At 50.2% G+C, this 20,378-nt stretch overlaps 1 protein-coding gene and 1 pseudogene across 1 annotated transcript; one reads left to right on the forward strand and one right to left on the reverse strand.

The window, feature by feature from the left end:
- The first annotated feature begins 901 nt into the window (after window positions 1-901).
- Window positions 902-5,259, forward strand: LOC119306338 (annotated as a pseudogene).
- Window positions 5,260-6,206: 947 nt separating this feature from the next.
- LOC119350447 (probable glycerol-3-phosphate acyltransferase 2) lies at window positions 6,207-7,760 on the reverse strand. The gene has a single exon (XM_037618279.1). It carries the CDS (start codon window positions 7,758-7,760, stop codon window positions 6,282-6,284), a length of 1,479 nt encoding a protein of 492 aa, XP_037474176.1. The 3' UTR covers window positions 6,207-6,281.
- Between the last annotated feature and the right edge of the window lie 12,618 nt (window positions 7,761-20,378).

The raw sequence follows: 20,378 nt of genomic DNA on the forward strand, positions 1-20,378 counted from the left end.
TGCACCAAAGGAGACACGATCAACAACGCTAGTTCAAGCTATTATGACAGTTGTTTACTTAATCACCGTACATTTTATATACATTACCTAAGAACAACATGTACATCACTACACTAACAACCGCTTCGGAGAAGGTAAGAGAAGAGATTACATGCAGTCCTAGACTCGTAGTTAGGTTGTCTTTTCTTCATGTATATCACGATCCACCATTCGCGGAACCCTAACTTCTCCACAAAATCCCCATTAATTCTTCTTGAATTTGATAAAAAATCCATTGGGGGCTTTACATTCACCCGTCCCGCCATCAAAGTGGCATGCAAATGCGAAGGGAACCCGTAGCCTAACATGTGGGGAGCGGGTGGAGCGCGGCGGTTGTATAGGGCCCGCATAGAGTTCTCTTGTTTTTTTAAAGCAAGTTCTCTCGGTTTAATATTGCTCGTTGTCATGTTTTTTTAACACAGTACAGATGCAAGCACTCATATATACGCGCATACACTCATTCCTATGAACGCGCACACACACCCTATCCCTATGAACACCTTCGAAAGACTGAGCCCGCATATCATCTTGAAATTAACAAAGTCAGCGTAGGCACCTCGTCATCGACGGTGGGCTGGGGATATCACGGTCCCTCTAACCATCCAACCACATGTTGGTTCGCTGTCATGGTTTTTGTTGTTTGGCACAAATTATGGAATAAAGTGTGTGCCCGACAAGATGCAAAAACTGAAAAGGTTCTATGTTCAATATTAGAAAAATGTGGCCATTCAAAAAAGAAAAAGAAAAAAAAGTGTCCTAAAACAAAACGGCAAACGTGACCTTTGCGTGATGCCCCCCGTCTGAACCGTCATTGACCTGACCTGACCGTGGACCGTCGGACGCGTCGGGAGCCAGATCTCACTCCACCACTCGCACCCGTCCCCACTCCCCACCGCGTAGCCCTCCTCCCCTTCGTCGGCAGCCCAAAAACCCTCGGGGGCAAAGCGAGGAGAGGACAGCAATGGCGGAGGCGAGCCGCAGCCACCCGTCGCGGTACGTGAAGTTGACCAAGGACCAGGACGCTTCCGCCTCAGGCGTCGAGGACATCCGCCCCGGCGAGCTCAACCTGCCTGTCGCCGTCCCGCAGGTCGGTCTCGCCATTCCTCGCGCGATCCTCGTTTTCTTCCAGTTGCTGCTGCTGCGATTGCTTGTTCGGGGAATCGGGATGGTCCGATCTGATATTGGGCGCTGTGCCGTGTGACTGTATAGCTGGAGCAGAGGAAGTGCTTCGAGTGCGGGCAGGTGCTGCCTGAGAGCCACCGAGCGCCGGCCGACGAGCCGTGGACAACCGGCATCTTCGGGTGCGCTGAAGACCCCGAGAGCTGTAAGTGACGTGGAATTTCCTTCTCGCCTTTGCATTTGGTCCCCCCTTCAACTGCCTAGCCGATCTAGTTCTGCTACTTCCTCCCGCTCTAGACGGGTCACACCTTCAAAATTCGTGGTAGTTTTGATGTGCCAGAGTTGGCAGGAATTTTCATGTGGATCTGCACAGGATGAGGTTGTGTTGCTGTGGTTGAGCTCAGGGTTTGTGGCTATTACACACATTGCACAACTCAGCAACTAGATGTTTGTTTCCATGGCATTGAAGTGTTACTGAAGTGTCACCGACAGAGGTTAGGTGTTTTAGTTTTAAATCCTTTAGCGATCCTGTAGCGGTCCTGCGTATTAAGCCCGTACGTCAAGTGAATCTCCCTCTAGTAAAGAAAAGAGGAATATCATGTGTGCTGGACAAGGATGGCCCATACACCTCCTATCCTCCTTTTTTTCATTTAGGCTTTTATTGTTTTCCTTTTTTGCATGTGTTTGTTACAGACTATTTTTCAGCACTAAAGGTGTTTCTTTCGAAATTTTAATTACAAATTATAACAATATTTATATTCTCATAGATCATTGTGAAATATTTCCACATTAGTTTAGTGAGCAGTTGCCTGTCAGAATTTTTGTGTTACCTCCTTTTTACGTGGTACCAGTTGAGACAGTTTTCAAACAAAGATGCTTTGCAAATCTGAATTTTCTACCTCTCTGTCATTTTTTCATTAACAACCGTGAACTTAATCAAGGAACAAACCATGGTAGACTAAACATATAGTCAATTAATTCCTTCTCATGCCTATGAGAAAGGCATGGTTGATATTTTACATTGCACATATAACTCAGTTGTAAACTGAAGCCAACCCGATGCTGATTTATGTCTTATACTACACATATAACTCAAATTTATAATGTGGAGTTGATCTGAAGCGTGTCTGCCCTACATTTAGGAGTATTTTACCTAGACTAGAGGGGTAGAGGTTCATGACTGAACAGTCCAAATTGAGTACTTCTTAATTTTTTTATAGCTTGCTTAGGAGTACTTCTTTATTTTGAAATATTAATTGTTCACATACACTTTTTTGTATCATATTGCAAGCCTTTATGGTTTGCAAATTTGAAGTTCTGTTATCTTTTTGGTCTTCTATTATCTTTGTAAAATTAGCCTGTGATGATGTGCTCATGTGGGAAGGGATTAGGCACTGGTCATTGTCTGAGAGAAATAAAGAGTAGCAGTCGTAACATCTGGCTTCGATTATCATGTTCTTAATGTTGAAGACGACCCTTCTTTTTTCCGTATTGGAAAAGTTCTTGGTTTTGAGCCAAAGCTGGCCTTGCCAAAACATTGGCGTGCCCATGAGTTTTGGCTGTTGTTTGGTTGGACACCAAATATTTGGCTTGCCCAACCCAGCCGGCGTTTGCCCATGCTTCTCGCCAGTACGCGGGCGAGCCGTGGGGCGAATTCGTCCGCCAAAATATTGGCTGCCAGCCTGCTAGCATCCCCGCGTATTATGCTTCGGTCTTACGTGAGGCGGAAAATTAATTAGCTAGCTTGTATACGTACGCCTCCTCTGATCGTATCGATCAAGTCGGCTAGTACGTTGTTTCACTCGGTCAAAAACCTGTACATGCTGCTTCTCTGAACTTTTCTTTACTGTTCTTTTTTCTGAATGTTTGATCATCATGATTTATGGGCTCCTTATATAAAAATTTCAAGTTCAGACCTCAGATGCTGATATTTGGCATATTAATTGGCTACAAACCAAACTGAGACCTAAACATTTTGCCAAAAAATTGGTGCGTGCTATGGCTACAATCCAAAGAACACTACCACACCAAAATTTTGGTCATGCCCTTGCTTTGGTTATGCCAAAATTTTGGCAGGGCAAGTTGGGGCACAAACCAAACAGCCCCGTACACACTTCTACAGCTGACTGTCGGTTATCATTTTAGCTCTTTTAGGCTCTTTGCAAAATCAACGTGCTGTGAGAATGTGCTCATATTGAAAAGAATTTGCAACTTCCATTGTTTCAAAGAAGCAAAAATTAGCAGTTGTGACGCTTACTTTTACTACAATGCTTTTGATCTAAAGATGTCTTTCTTCTTGATCTGTTTGAAAATTCTTGTACATGTACACTTTCCCACTATAAGTGTTAATTGTGATAAACTGTTGAGCACATAAATGACTGCGTCGTACATGGCCGAAACCTGAATGCTTAATGGAATAGCTAATTCTTTTTTCTTTCTTGACTTTCATAGGTTGGATATTTTTAAAATTCTTGTAGTGATGGATCTTGTAATATGCTCCGTTGTTCTTTATACCGTTCTTCTGAACTTGAAAACAGAGCAGCTGAATCTCTAATCACAAGAGGGACCATCTCCAGGTTTACTGAAGAGTTGCTGATATTAATCTAGCACTAAAAGGACCACCATAAAGTTTGCGGATGTGTCTACTAATCATAATTGCTCTTAGTCTATTACTGACTTTCATTCATGGGGCCTTCTTATTCAAATTGTGTCATCATAGGGTTTGTGATGTTTGTACCTTTATGCTTCAGTCCGTGCAGTTTTCATATATATTACTGCTATATTCTGAGATACTTCTGAACCACTTACGTGTCTGATCTTCTTACTTTTTTAGGCCGGACTGGACTATTCTGCCCCTGTGTTTTGTTTGGACGGAATGTTCAGGCCCTTAGAAGATATCCCATGGACAACACCCTGCACTTGTCATGCTGTCTGTGTTGAAGGTGGCATTGCATTGGCAATCCTTACGGCTATATTCCATGGTGTTGACCCAGACACATCAGTCCTGATTGGTGAAGGCCTGGTGTTCGGTTGGTGGTTATGCTCTATATATACTGGTAATTTTCGTCAACAGCTTCAGAGGAGGTATCATCTCGAGGTACTTCTTTCTCTCTTCCACTGTTTTCTTTGTATGTGTCATGATAAATCGCATTTAGAAGAACGTCTACAAACAGTTGTATTTATTTCTACTATAAGAACTACACAATTGCATTCTCCATCTGAGATAGTTGTATCAGGTATGCAGGCGTCCAGAAGCAAACTGCATGGTTAAAGTTATGTTTTATTGGTCCTAACTAAAATAAAGTTCTGTAGTTTGGACGAGAGAGTTATGTCATCCAGCGAACTTCTGTCACTGTCATGAAATTTTTGCTTGGCATTGTCCACTGGCGGTAGCTGGTTATATCATTGAATTATCAGACCATTTCATCAACCCTGTATTGCTCATCATTGTGAGCATGGAGGGTCCTTGACCACCTTTTCACGTATAGTGTCTTTTTGTGGTCACTAATTCTAATCAGTTGTCACGTCTAGCATTTGATATGCGGGCTGGGCTTTTAGTTTCATGCATCAGTATCACGGGCCTTTCGCTAACCATCACATATTGTTCTGCTTCCACCAGAACTCTCCATGCTATCCTAGCATAGTCCACTGCTGCTTCCACTTGTGCGCAAACTGTCAGGAGCATCGTGAAAGGAAAGGCCGCCTCGCAGAAAGCAGTGGTGCTCCAATGACCATTATCAACCCACCGCCGCTGCAAGAGATGAGCATGGCCGAGAACAACGCTCCCACATCCGAGAATGAAGCGTCAAAGGCCGATCATGATGATGTGGAGATCATACCTCTCTAGGAAAGACAGCATGAGAACTGAAACTGACATGGAGTCGGCTCGCCCTTTTAGTGACTACCATATATATTCCTTAAATGACTGTCATCTGGCAGGTACCGTATGAAACATTGGGCTGATCCAGATTTTAGTTTATGACCATTACTACCTATGGCTATGATAGAATGTTGCCCGTGGGCAACATAATATATGTGTGGGTATATTTACATTTGTGAGCGGTATGTCCTATGTCCTATCCACGTTATGCATTGCATGTGTTCTCGACTTCTCTTTCACGAGAGTTAAGGCCTCCTTTGGTTCAGAGGATAGGACTAATCTTTCATGAAAGTTAAGGCCTCCTTTGGTTCAGAGGATAGGAATATCTTAGGAATAGGAAAGAGATGTCATACATCTCAATTTCTATAGGAAAAAGGGTGCTATTCGATTCGTAGGATAGAAATTTTTCCATAAGGTTTGAGCTAATTTCCTTCAGTTTTGCTAAAGCACGTCTAGATGTGCCCTAAGTATTGTACATTTAAGTTCTATGCCATTGATTTTACATGAAGATTTGTGTAGACGTGTTCTTTTGTAATTTTCTTTCTTTTTAGTTTGATTGAAGTTAGATGTGCAATAACTAAACAAACCCAATTTTCTTTTTCTTTGAAATGTGAAGGATAGAAACCAATCCTACATAGGAAATCCCTTCTTACGAACCTAAGAGCTCTAATTTTCCTATAGGAATCCACTACAAAAAGTCCTACAAATCGAGGCCTAATTAAGTACAATCCTACTATGTATATATTCTAAGGTCTGTCTACCTAATAATTGCACGTCTAACTGACTCGATCAAGTATAAAAAAGGAAAAAAAAGAATGAAAAATATCCGCACGAATCACCAAGTAAATTAGACATGGCAACTATTATAGTTAATCGAAACAGATAGAGTTGCCATGCTTTTACAACTACACTTGCCATCCCGGATAACTACATCTGCCAACCAGGATGGCAACTAAATCATCATCCCACGGTGTACCTAACGTAGTTGCGTCAGGACGTGTGGGCATTTTTGCTTTGTGCCACACGCGCGAGATAAAGATGAGTAGTACTTGTTGGCGTGTGGCACGAAGTAGCCGCGCCCACACATGTGGGCAATTCTAATGTCCGTCCACACACAACCCATATGGGCTGCCTCCTGCTCACATCACACACGGTGTGTGGGCGCATATCGAATATACCACACGTGTGTGGCAGTTATCGGGGTCTAAAATCAATGACACGACCCCCTACAATCCCTACAATCCTAGATGACTTTGCTTGTCTTGGTCGACACGACCCCCTCATTACCAGCGAGCAGCAAGTACTTGTCCTTTCTCGTCAGCGCCGTCGGCGTGAACCCGAGAGCGCCGGCCAGCACGCCCTGCACCTGGTTCGCGACCTCGATGCTGCCACGCGGGTTGTCCGTGCGCACGGGCTCCAGGAAGTGGACGGAGTACTCCGGCCGTGGGTTCATCAGGAAAAAGACCGAGTCGAAGCACTTGGCGCCCGGCGACGTCGACGTGCCGTAGAACATGGTGGAGCGCTCGTCCACCGCCACGGGGCTCACCTCGTCGGCGAGCTCGGCGAACAGCGGGCTGAACCTGAGCAGGTACGGCTCGCGGCACGTCGTCCCCTCGGGGCACACCACCACGTCGCCCCGCTCCAGCAGCGACGACATGCGGCGCCGGTCCTCGTCGCGGCCGCGGGTGAGGCGCAGCAGCGGGATCGGCGAGAGCAGCTCCGACAGGGGGCTCAGGCTGTACGTCACGGCGAACACGGGCTTTCCGAGCGCGCTCGAGATGGCGATCGGGTCGAGGAGCGTGCGGTGGTTGCACGCGTAGAGCCGGCCGCCCGAGGCGCCACTCTCGCCGTTCGCGGTGGCGGGAGGGGCGCCGGTGACGCGCACCCGCACGCCGGCGAGCTCGGCGGTTGGGCCTATCAGGCGCCGCGGGAGGAGGGTGTAGATGGCGATGCGGACGACGGAGAGCACGACGGCGAAGGGGAGGTAGACGTACATGGCGAGCGCGGCCGCCGGTGTCGGCGTGAACGCCAGCCGCCCGTCGTGGAAGATCATGGGCTTCGGGTAATGGTACGTAGTGTTCTCTTCCGCTCTCTTGAGAGCAGCCCTAAGCCTCTCCGCGTACGTCTCCCCGTCGTCCATTACACCGGCGAAGTATCCGTAGCCCCCCTTGACCTCCCTGCCGATCACCGCGTCGAAACCCGCGTAATCCTTCAAGAACGCCTCAACCATCACCGTCGGGAACGACCTGCTCACCGCCGCCGCCTTCACCTCACCCGTCGCCGCCTCCCTCGCCTCCCCCAGCGCCTCCACGCGCGTCGCCTCCTTAGAGAAGTACTTGGGCAGCACGGCCCTGCCGATCCTCGCCGCCTCGTCGCGCCGCAGCCCGCAGAAGCTGACCATGACCATGGCCTCTACACACATCGCGTGCGTCATGAGGTGCAGGAACGGGTAGAGCGCGAGCAGGAGGAGGCCCCGGGCGAAGCTGCCGGCCTCGACGGCGACGAGGAAGAAAGGCGGGAACAGCGTCGCGGCCGACGGCGGTGAAGACTTGAGGAGCAGCGCGTCGACTTCGAGCACCACGGTCTTGGTGCCGTTTCCGAGCAGGCACGCGGGCGGCGCCACCGCTGGTGCTGCCGTCATCGTCGGCGTGGTCCCGCTCAACCGGAGGAGACCGGTGACGAGATTGCTCTTGACGACACGGTCGCCGGTTGACATCGCCATGGCCATGCGCGCCCGCGCACGTACCGTGATATCGCCTCAGGATTTGTCGATCTTTTCAGCGGTGCCTTGGAAACTCATCTTCCACGAAGAGTGCAGATGCATTTATATCTGCTATACTATGAGCCTAACGAAATTCCGACTGGACTAGTACGTGCTTGCCTATTGTATTACACTTCAAATTTTAATCGCGTTCGGGAAGAACCAGGAATTGGAGTCCTGTTCAGTCGCTGTCCCGCGGGGCCCACCAAGCCAACTTGAGGGGTTCAAGGCCCAGCAGTGTTTGACTCTTTCTTCAGGTCTGATGATCTCCGCAGTTTGGGCCGTCCTTTCCTTTTGTTGGAAGCGGCCCTTCACTGCGAACAACACCTTACTTTGGCAAATCCTAAACGGCGCCTTAAGCGCCCGTTTTAGGCATAGATGCAATCGGGCGCACACCCTCCCGCCGCACTGGGCCGGCCCACTTCTTTTTTCTGTTTTTGAAAACGCAAAAAACTTTCTAGCGAGAACCATGTTTCGAACCAGGGATCTCACGACTACAAGAGCGCTTGCCAAACCACTCGGCTAACCTACCAGTTCGTGTTAACTGACAGGCTTTTAACCTTTTTCTATTTCCTCTTTTCGTGGAAAGAGTTTTTTTTTCTGTTTTTCTTTTGTTTTTCTTTCTTTCTTCTTTTCTGCTAAGCGCGGGATTTTTTTTTGAATTTTGTAACTTTATTTCATATCAATGAACTTTCTTTCAAAATTGATGAACATTTTTCAAAATTGATGAACTATTGTCAAATTTGATGAACTTTGAAAAATGTTCAGTGTCTATAAAAAATGTTCATCATGTATAGAAATTTTGTTCAGCATGCATTCAAAAGGATTTCATCGTATTTAAAAAAAATGTTCTACGTGTATTTGAATATTGTTCACCATACATAGATTTTTCGGACACGTACTGAACATTTTGTGAAAATACGTTGAACATTTTGCGAATACACATTGAACATTGTGTAATATATACTGAACAAAATTAAGAAACATAGTGAACAATTGTATACTCATTGAATAACCAAAACCAAAATAGAAAAAATCAAAAAATAAATATATATCCTGAACATTTTTATATCCATTGAACATTTTAAATAATACATGATTAACATTTTTGAAACAATATGAATATATGTGTCGAACAAATTTTTGAATACGCATTCAACATTTAGTAAAAACGTTGAAAAATTTCATAATATATGATGAACATTTTTCTGATACACGACGAACATTTTTATATGCAAAGGTGAACAATTTTCATAATATACAATGAACATTTTTCTTAATACAATGAAATTTTATGTAATACACGGTGATCTTTTATAAAATTTGGTGAAAGTTTTTTAATACATGAACTTTTTTCTAATTCGCGATTTTTTTAAACTTATTTGAGATTTTTTTTCTTTTCAAAAAAAATTACGTCTTTCTAAATTGTTTGTACCATAAATAGTGCGGTTAGTGTTGTTGTTAAATTTCTCGCGCTGTAATGAATCACTAGCTTGTAGTAGATGTATTGGTTAGGCACGCTGCGTCGTAACTAAACGGCACGAGATCGAATCCTGTTGGAGCAGCTTTTTCGGGAGTTTTTTCTCTGCGTGTTCCTGGGCCGGCCCACCAGATAGCTCCAGTGGGCGCCAGTTGCCTGTACCGGCGCTTAATGCGCCGTATAGGAGCTCCCCCTTACTTTCTCAAAACAAAATCTTCTAAAAAATACTTTCTAAAAACAAAACAAACGATGAAATCACTAGCTAAATGTTACCCCTTGCAAAGATCATCCCTATCTTCTAGGCTGACAAGTGACGCATTGCATGTGCACCACTTATCACAACCTACGAGTTTTTCTTTTTCTTTAGTATATTTATTTATTCAAAACATTTGATCTCTTGAACCGTGGTCCAAATCCCGAACCATTTTCATCATTGGATTTATCGGGTCAAGACTTCGAAACTAGAACGCATGTTAATAGGTTTTGGCAAACTTTTTCAATTAGCACACTTCTCATGGAAGCAAGTCTATGCTTCCACAAGAAGCAAACATGTGTTTCTTGTGGAAGCACATATTTCCCCCTTAAAAGCACACTTTTCACGGAAGCAAGTCTATTCTTCCACAAGAAGCAAATTTATGCTTCTTGTGAAAGCACATTTTTTCCCTGAGCTGTGCATGCTTCTCATGGAAGCACGTATTTTCTTTTCTTTACGAGAAGCACAAAGTAATTGTAATTCGCAAATTGTATTGTTGCCATGTGAGCTGTGCGTGCTTCTCATGGAAGCACGTATTTTCTTTTCTTTACGAGAAGCACATATTTCTTTTTCAATTAGCACACTTCTCATGGAAGCACATATTTTCTTTTCTCATGGAAGCACATATTTACTTTTTGTTTTTCAAGAAGCACATTTGTAATTCGCAAAAATAATCTCCAAAACCTACGAAAAACGAGGCGAAAATCAAAACCCCAAAAAAATTGAAATCCCGAAAACGCATAGAGAAAATAAAAAACCGAAATCTAGAAGAAGCGTCTAGGGCGCGCGCGCACACACACGTGGTGGTGATATGTCACCATCGTATCTATTTTTTCAAACACTTCTACTCTTGTTTTTCCCTCTAATTATCATGATTTGGGTGAAACTAACTCGAGCTGATGTTTGATACGTCTCCAACATATCTATAATTTTTTATCGTTCCATGCTATTATACTATATGTTTTGGATGTTTTATATGCATTAATATGCAATTTTATATTATTTTTGGGACTAACCTATTAACCGAGAGCCCAATGCCAGTTTCTGTTTTTTTGCATGTTTTAGAGTTTCGCAGAAAAGGAATACCAAACGGAATGAAACTTTCGCGATGATCTTTCTTGGACCAGAAGCAAACCAGGAGACTTGGAGATGAAGTCGAAGACGCAACGAGGCGGCCACGAGGGTGGAGGGCGCGCCCAGGGGGTAGGGTGCGCCCCTGCCTCGTGGGTCTCCTGACCTAGTTCCTTCGCCTACATATACTCTTATACCCCAAAAACTTCCAGGAGAGCCACGAAACCACTTTTCCACCGCCGCAACCTTCTATACTCATGAGATCCCATCTAGGGGCCTTTTCCGGTGTCCTGTCGGAGGGGGATTCGATCACGGAGGGCTTCTACATCAACACCATTACCCTTCTGATGAAGCGTGAGTAGTTTACCACAGACCTACGGGTCCATAGCTAGTAGCTAGATGGCTTCTTCTCTCTCTTTGATTCTCAATACCATGTTCTCCTCGATGTTCTTGGAGATCTATTTGATGTAATACTCTTTTGCGGTGTGTTTGTCGAGATCCGATGAATTGTGGATTTATGATCAGATTATCTATGAATATTATTTGAGTCTTCTCTGAATTCTTATACGCATGATTTGATATCTTTGCAAGTCTCTTCGAATTATCAGTTTAGTTTGGCCTACTAGATTGGTTTTTCTTGCAATGAGAGAAGTGCTTAGATTTGGGTTCAATCTTGCCGTGTCTTTTCCTAGTGAAAGTAGGGGCAGCAAGGCACATATTGTATTGTTGCCATCGAGGATAAGAAGATGGGGTTTTCATCATATTGCTTGAGTTAATTCCTCTACATCATGTCATCTTACTTAATGCGTTACTCCGTTCTTTATGAACTTAATACTCTAGATGTATGCTGGATAGCGGTCGATGTGTGGAGTAATAGTAGTAGATGCAGAATCGTTTCGGTCTACTTGACACGGACGTGATGCCTATGTCGGGTGGTTGGTGCAACATATGCCAAAGGATGGCTAATCATTGTGGGAGCTAGTAAGACGTCGCTGGTGCCTGGAAACGGGATAAGGCGTAAACATGCACTCCGACGCATCTTACCCAGGTTCGGGGCTCTCCTAGGAGATAACACCCCTAGTCCTGCTCTGCGGGGTCTCCGCATGATCACTAGATCAACAAAGGCTACAAGGTTGCTCCTTGAACAGTTCGGCTAGAGGAGGAAGAAAGGCAAGGCTAGCTTTGCTCCTCTCTCTACGTGGATTGTGTAATCTAAAGGGTTGAACCCTTTGCATTGGTGTCCTGGGGGTTTATATAGGCCTGCCCCCCAGGGTACAATGGTAATTCAGCCGGGTGTAGGCCCAGACCGTCAGTGTCTATGGTCGCTAGCTTCTCCGCCGGCTAATGGGGCCCACCGCCTGGTGGGTTCCGCCGGCTGCTGGGCTCCTGGCCGACAGGTTGGACCCACCGCCCGTGGGCCCTGTCGGCTGCTCGTTACTATAGCCCTCCCTATGATGACGATGGCTTGGTCGGGGAGAGCGTGGCTATAGTACCACTGCCTAGTGGGCATTCACTGTAGCCACACCTCGTCTTATCTGGTTAATGGTGCAAAAACTTCTAGGGAAGGGGAGGGGCGGCTGTTGGGAGTCGGCCTCCCCCTATGCCGACTGGTCCAGGCATGCCGTCTTCTGGTATCTCACAGACAGGTAGGGCCGGCCGCCTGCGGGCCATACCGACAGCCCATCATGGGAGCATGGCTCCTCTGCCGTGGGTGATGTCATGGTCAATGTGGCAACAGTGTCGCGCCGGTCTAGGGATGGCCGCCCAGTACGCTGCACTGTGGCCACGCCTGTGGGGGAAACTGATCCACGAACACCTATGGGACCGGCGGACCGAGCCCCTTTCGGTTCGGCGGGGGTCGGAGGTCGCACGAAGAGCAGATCAAGGCGAAGCACACGAGCAGTTTACCCAGCTTCGGAGCTCTCCGGAGAGATAATACTCCTACTGCTTCTTGTCTGATTGTATTGTGTTCTTGCTCGAGAGCGCTGAGTGCTACAGTACACACGAGCTGCTAACGAGACCGAGCGTGATTGTGTTTCTGGCTTCCGAACTGAGCCGAACCCCCTTTTATGTTGCGCATGGGCCTCCTTTTATATGCTCAAGGGGTCACCGACAGGTGGCAACGCAAACAAGGGTAAAAATGTAAAAAGAGAGGTGGTTGGTACAGCTACCTGTACAGTGTATCCTACCTAACCCTGACGGCAGGGGACAAGGGCATTAAATGCCCGTCTGTGTCACCCAAACAGTGCAGAAAAGGACCGTCAGGGGAGCCACCGCTTGCCACGATGGCGATCTTGTCAGCATCGCATGCCACCGTGCACCGCTGGCTGCACAGCCTCCCGCCACGCGTGCCTGGAAAGGCCCCCAGGGCGACACGTTGGTGGATGCGCTGGAGCGTGGGCACAGAGTGGCCGCTTGCCGCGGCAAGCGTCTTGCCGCGGTCGTTGTCTTGTCGTGCCCGGAAGCTTGTCGCTCACCGGGCCTTGCCGGGACGCGTGATGCGTCGCGGCAAGTTCCTTGAGATGCCTCGGTTGGCCTTCCCGGCAAGCTCCTCTTGCCGGGGCCTTGTCTTCTTGGCCTGAATACTTTGTTCTTGAATGGCTTCAAAGGGACCACGGAGGACCCTGGCGGTCACCCGGCAAGCCCTTGCCGCGGGGCGCTGCAACTGCCCGTGCACAAGTTCGGGGTACTAGGGTACCCCTACTCTAGTACACCGACAGGAGCCCCCGGGCCTAGGCCACACACGGTGCCGAGCGCTGTTGGGCCAGGCCCAAAACAGGGCACGGGCACACGCGGCCTGGGCTACGCCGTATCTTACTCCGTATCCACCGCGCCCTCCCCAACGGCACGCGTCGAATGCGGCATCGTGGGAGAGATCGTGGGTGGATTCTTTATTCGGAAGGGCGAAACGTCCGCCCCCTCCCTCTTTATAAGCAGGGGAAACAGGGGCAATTCGCCCATCTCGCCGGTTGCTTCTCCATTTTCACAAATCTCCGCCGCTCCCCTCTTCCTTCTTCTCGAAGCTGAGAGAGAGCAGCGCTCCGCCCCCCATTGCCACCAGCACCACCAAACGCCGTCGATCTCCCCCACCACCTCCGCCATGGCTCCAAAAGCCGACAAGGGGAAGGGCGTGAAGTCGGCTGAGGCGCAGCGGCTCGCGGCGCTGCGGAAGGAGCGGGCGATCTTCTCCCCCAGCTCGGCGCGAAGGAGCTGAGGGAGTACTACTACCTCTTCTGGTCGACGGAGACGCGAGCGCATCCGCGTACGAGGGTACTCCCGGCCGCCGCTTCGGAACTGGCTCCAAACGGGTACCCCTTCTTCGCGCTGTTCTTCTATTGCAGGCTCTGCCCGCCCTTCTCGGAATTCTTCTGCGACATCATGAACACCTATGGGCTCCGCCTCCTTGACTTCACCCCCAACACCGTTCTGACCATGGCAGTTTTCGCACATCTGTGCGAAAACTTTGTCGGAGTCCACCCAAATGTAGCTCTCTTCGGCCATTTCTTTATGCCCCGAGTCGAGAGAGGAGAGCCCCTTGCCGGCGGAATCGCCTGGATCTCGAGAGTCGGCAAGAAAGAAGCTTATCTGGAGGGAGAGCTTCGCAGCAAATGGGAGGAGTGGAGAGCGGAATGGTGCTGGATCGTCGAGGAGAACCCGCAGCCATTTACTGCCGTGTGCCAAGCCCCAATAGTGCGTGGTAACGATTGGAGCAACGTGGCCCCGGAAGACGACAGGCTGAAGATCGCCGTCACCTGAATCCTTTGCCTCAGGCTTGCCGGGCTCACTATAGGCGCCGTTGGCGCAGATTTCCTTCGTCACCGCATCGCCCCCCTGCAGGAGAGGGGGAGACCCGCCTGGGAGTTTAAGAACTCGGCGGATATCATGAGGTTGCGCCCGGGCCTCAATTTCAACTTCACCGTCCTGGAGCTGGATGCGATGCTCCTGGAGCTGTTCAAACGTGATCCTCAGCATCCATTCACGTTGCCGAGGAGCGTTGTTCCGTTGTGCAACAATTCTTCGCTCGACCGGATCCGCGCGATGATGCCGTTGTGTGATTCGCACGGAATCGCCCCAACTTGGCAAGAGCCTGCGGATGACGTCGTGCGGGCGTTCTTCGACGACTTGGTAGAAGTGCCGGTCCGCGCTGATGAACAGAAGAGCCTCACCCGCGACACCACCGACGCGGAGCTGCAACGCATCGCCACTAGGACGGAAGAGGCTGCGGCAGCAGCTGCCGCGGGCGAGTTCGGGTTCACCGTGGAGGAGGCGGAGGCAGCAGAGGCGGCAAGCCTTGCCGAGCGCGAGGAGTTTGCCGGCGAGGAAGAGCCTGCCGGGCCTGAAGACGAGCCGAGCGAGCCTGGCGAGGGAGATCTTGTCGGGCCCGAACCTTCAGACAGCTTGCCGCAAGTGGAGCCCCCGGCTGCACCAAGAAGGCATCTCCGCAGGGCCGGGGATGTAGCGGGGCGGCAAACGAGCCAATAGCCGCCAAGCCGTGCAACACGCTCTACCACGGCAAGCACTGTTGCCGCAGGAGCGCCTCACGCTGCTGCGGCAACTGGAGTGGGATCTTCCCGGCCCACCGCCATCGCCCCTGCCAAGCGGGCAAGGGAACCTACCCCTCCGCCTCGTCGCACCGGAGGCGAGCCGGACTTCGATCTCTCCGCGCTCAGCTTCGACGAGGAAGAAGAAGAGTAAGATTCTTTGGTGTTCTTGTAGTTCTTCAATCTTGTTGTTTTGTCTTGCATCTGACTTGCTTCACTCTGAACCCATTCCTTTTCAGGACGCTGGCCCGGAGAGCGGCGAAGAGAGCCAAGGCCCCGGTGATTGTCATCGAGGATGATCCCACTGTGTCAGCAGGGGGTGTGTCCGAGACCACCTTGACGGACCCGGCAGCTACTCCCCAAAGCAGCCCCCAGCGCAACCCCCAGCGTAAGTACATGGTTTACTCCTTGCTGACAGGCGCTCATGGTTACTCTTTCTTTGCTGAAATCTAGAATGTTGGATTTGTGTAGGAGCAGAGCAGCCTCACCAGGAGGGTCCGGAAGCTGCTCCCGAAGTGCCATCTGCTTCGACTACACTGCCAAGGGAGGATCCCCCGGCAAGGTAGCGTTCTCCGGCAAGGGGCAGTTCTCCGGCAAGGGACAGCACCAGTGATCCTCCGGTGGTTGAGACCGCGACCGCAGATCCTAGCACCGGTAACCCTCTTGCCTAAAAACATCCCTTGGGTTCTTCTTTTTCTGATTTTCTCTTTGAGTATTTGCTTGACTCTTCTCCTTTTTCCGTTCGTCAGATCCATCTGCCATAGAGCCGATGGAAACCGAGGCTGCCGGCGAGGAGAACGCGCGCAGCAACGCTGATGACGCCGTTGCCACCGAAGGAGAGGCCGGCGCTGATGAACCCGCTGGCGAAGAGGCCGCCAAGGCTGCCACCGCAGAAGCTGGCGAGGGACCCGGCGATCGTACTGACGGCCCCGAGGCCGCAGGAGCGATAGGCGCTACACCGACCGCCGATCCCTCCGCCACTGCTGCAGCGCCAGGCTCCGAAGAGCCCCAGCCCGGCGCCTACTTGAAGGCCGGCGACGGCATCTTCATCAAGCTTCCCTGGGCGTCAAGCTCGAGGGCACCGGTCGAAGGAGAAATCCTGGATGGAGAAGTGCTCGCCTCCACTGGGCTGACGCTGGTCGACGCGCCAAGCAGCAGCAGCGACGAGCCTGAGGAGGAGCGGCTGCTGTGGAAGCTGATGTCGCTCTACCGCGCCCGACAAGCCAAGCTGGCTTCCCGAGAAGCGCTTGTCGCGAGGGCGGGAGTTGACATTGAGAAGCGCGCGGAGGAGCTCCGGGGCCTCAGGCAGGAAACTCTTCGGTCCTTGGCGGAGGAGCGGTAGCAACTTCTCGAGGAGCGGAAAGCCTTCCTCCTTGAGAAGGCTGAGGTCGAAGAGAAGCAGCGGCTTGTCGCCAAAAATCTATTTGCGCAAGAGGGAGAGTTGGCGCAGCGCAAGGTCAACCTTGACAGCCACGAAGAGGAGCTTGCCGAGCACGAGCAAGCAATTGGCGGGGCGCTCAAGGAAGCAAAGGACGCTGCCGCAGCTGCCGAGGCCGCCAAGAAGGAGCTGGAGACGAAGGTGGCGCAGCTGGAAACCGATCTCAGGGCGAGCGGCGAGGAGCTTGCCGCGCTCAAGAGTGAGCGCGAGAAGGACGATGCCGCTCATGGTGAGCTGCAGGGCCTTCTCGCTGAGAGGAGCAAGGAGCTCAGCGCCGCCAAGGACTCCAACGCAGATCTCGAGCTGAAGCTGGCCACATTGACTCAGACGCTGGACGGCGCCAGGGAGCGAGAGGTGACCTTGTCGAAGAAGATCAAGGCTGACGAGGCGCTGCTGGCGAGTATTGTCGTCACCCAGAACTCATTTAGGGAGACTGTGGAGCACTGGACCGAGGGTCTGGTGAATATGGCCGCAGTCATCGACGGGGAGCTGGCGCAACTGGGGATGGAGGACTTCGAGTATTCTTCCGACGAGCATCTCCAACCCAGCGCCAAGCTCAGCTTGTTCTTCAAAGGCGTGGCGACGGCCCTCCAGCGGCTCCGGGAGAAGATCCCAAAGCAGCTGGCCGACGAGTCACGCAAGATCTGCGGGAGTTCTTCAGAAGGTGCTGGTGAAGGTGGCCTTCCGCAACCCAGGCCTCAACCTCACCAACGTCCTCAGGTCCTTGCCGCCTGACGCTGATCTGGAAGCGCTCAAAGCCCTTGTCGCACCCATTGTGGACAAGGTGAGCGAGATCAAGAGGGTTGAGGGCGATCATGTAGACTAGGCCGCCCGTTTTCTCTTTCTCCTTGTCGCTGCTAGCCATATTATGAGATCAATCTGTTAGAGCTGCGACAAGTTATCTTGTAATATAACTCTATTTCTGGTATCGATTGCTACATTATTTCCTTTACTAGATTCCTTCCTTTGTATGTTTTTACCCTACGCTTTTAGGGAACTTGTCGGCGCAGGCACCCGAGCCGCGAGCGCTGAGTGCGGGACGTCAGCAGCCTGCTGGCGGTGCCGCTTCCGACAAGAAACCTTGTCGCGACTAGTTGCAGCACACTTAAGTTGTTGAGCGGACTCAAAACAAAGTAAGGGCGCAACTAGCTATGAGTTGGTTCCTCCGCGCACAGGTTTTCCATACAAAGCACGGTCGTTCGAGGAAGATAACTTAAAAATTAAAACTAATTGCTCAAACTTTGGCAACTTAGCTTTTCTACCGTTTCCTTCCCGGTAAGGCGAAACTTCCTTGAACGATGTCTGGTCCACATCATTATCTTCTCCTTTCCCCCCGACAAACTTGTGTGCGAGGGAGCCTTCCTTTACTTTGTTGAGAAAAAGAAAGAAGAGAAAATAAAGATATGGAGCCTTTCGGCTCGTTATTGCTTACCGGGGGTAGGTGCTGCACAAAGTGTCAGATAACGCATGCAAGAAAGAATATAATGCATGAAATTGACAAGATGTGCGGAGCACATGAGCTTTACTTATGCACGGGATCTGCGCCCGGCTTTGTACAAAGGATTACATGCAACATCGGCAAGACTTGTACAAAAGGTGGTTGCCGGAACAGGTTCCGGCAACCGCGCCCTACGGGTAAAATTTACGAAGATGCTCAATGTTCCAGGAGTTGCTCACCGGAATGCCATCTTCGGTCTCAAGGCGGACAGCGCCGGGCCTAGTGACTCGTTTCACCCGGTAAGGGCCTTCCCACTTTGGCGTCAACTTGTTGGAATTCTTGGCGGACTGAACGCGCCGAAGAACAAGGTCGCCTTCCTTGAAACTTCTGGCATTAACTTTGCGGCTATGATAGCGGCGCAAAGCTTGCTGGTATCGAGCAGCTCGTACAGCAGCCTGAAGACGGTCCTCCTCAAGGAGCAGCGCATCATCTTGTCGCAGCTGCTCTTGCTCAAGCTCATCATAAGCGAGCACTCGAGGTGACCCGTATACGAGTTCCGTGGGGATAACTGCCTCTGCTCCATAGACTAGAGCGAAAGGTGTCTGGCCAGTGGCTCCATTTGGCGTCGTCCTGATCGACCAAAGAACCATCGGCAGCTCCTTAATCCAGTTTCTTCCGCACTTGCGCAGCCTGTCGAAAGTCCTGGTCTTGAGCCCACGCAGCACTTCAGCATTTGCCCTCTCTGCTTGACCGTTGCTTCTTGGATGAGCAACAGAAGCGAAGCAGACCTTGGCGCCAAGATCTTGGACGTACTGCATGAAGGTGCGGCTCGTGAATTGCGTGCCGTTGTCGGTGATGATCCTGTTAGGGATCTCGAAACGGCAAACAATCGACCTGAAGAACTTGACTGCTGACTGTGCTGTCACCTTCCTCACTGGTTCCACTTCCGGCCACTTTGTGAACTTGTCGATTGCAACGTACAAGTACTCAAAGCCCCCGACAGCTCGGGGGAAGGGGCAGAGGATATCGAGCCCCTAGACCGAAAATGGCCAGGATAAAGGGATCGTCTGGAGAGCTTGAGCTGGCTGGTGTATCTGCTTGGAATGGAACTGGCACGATTCACACTTGGTTACTTGTGCAGTTGCATCCTGGAGGGCTGTCGGCCAAAAGAAACCTTGCCGGAAAGCTTTGCCGGCAAGTGCTCTTGCGCCAATGTGGTGACCACATATGCCTCCATGTATCTCTGCCAACAGCTTTTGTCCATCTTCCCGGTGAATACACTTCAATTTCACACCGTTGAGTCTTCTTCTATACAGTGTGCTGTCGACAAACTGGTACATACTCGACTGCCGGGCTACTTTTTCCGCTTCTTCTTGCTCTTCGGGAAGTTCTCCTGTCTGAAGGAAATGGACAATCTGCTGTGCCCATGCTGGAGCTTGCGGCTTGACAACAAGGACTAAAGGCACATCTGCTGCTGCGGGAACATCCGCTTCTACGGCAAGAACCTGTGGCCCAGCCGGAGCTTGATGTTCCCCGGCAAGCTTGCCGGAGCAAAACTTGTCGGGAGCGTCTGCTACGACGGAACAAACCCTAAGGCTTGCCGGAGCAGACGGCTCCTCAGCATCCTTGGTGTTGATCCTGACGACCTTCTTGGCGGCGGCTTCAGGGAGCTCTGCCAGAAAATAGTCACCAGAAATCAACTTCCTCTTCTTGCTCTGTCCAGTTGATGGTGTTACAGACAGTTGAGTCAGCTTGAGCACAAAGATCCCTGGTTCCACAGGTAACTTAAGTGTGGCACACTTTGACAGGCTATCAGCAATGTCATTCTGAGCTCTTGGAACATGTTCCATCTGTAGGCCGTCAAAGTGCTCTTCTAGCTTTCTCACTTCATCAACATAAGCTTCCATCAACAGACTCTGATAATTCTTGTTCACTTGGTGGACGACAAGCTGTGAGTCACCCCTGACAATGAGCTTCTTGATCCCAAGGTCTGCCGCGATCCTGAGACCGGCAAGCAAGCCTTCATACTCTGCAGTATTGTTCGTTGCTTGCTCCTTGGGAAAGTGCATCTGGACTACGTACTTGAGGTGCTCTCCGGTGGGTGCGACAAGCAGCACGCCCGCACCGGCGCCTTGCAGCGAGAAGGCACCATCAAAGTACATTAGCCACTCTTTGCTTGTCTCCTTGACGGGGATGCTCGTTTCTGGTATTTCTTCATCTGGCGTTGGCGTCCATTCTGCTATGAACTCTGCCAATGCTCTGCTTTGGATAGTTGAAGTGCTCTCAAACTTGAGCCAAAGCTTGACAGTTCCAGTGCCCACTCGACAATCCTGCCTGTTGCTTCTGGATTTTGCAGTA

Source organism: Triticum dicoccoides, chromosome 1B, assembly GCF_002162155.2.
Source record: "Triticum dicoccoides isolate Atlit2015 ecotype Zavitan chromosome 1B, WEW_v2.0, whole genome shotgun sequence".
NCBI lineage: Eukaryota > Viridiplantae > Streptophyta > Magnoliopsida > Poales > Poaceae > Triticum > Triticum dicoccoides.

Coding starts and splice junctions, on each gene's coding strand:
- LOC119350447 (XM_037618279.1), bottom strand. CDS start 7,760: ATGGCGATGTCAACCGGCGACCGTGTCGTCAAGAGCAATCTCGTCACC.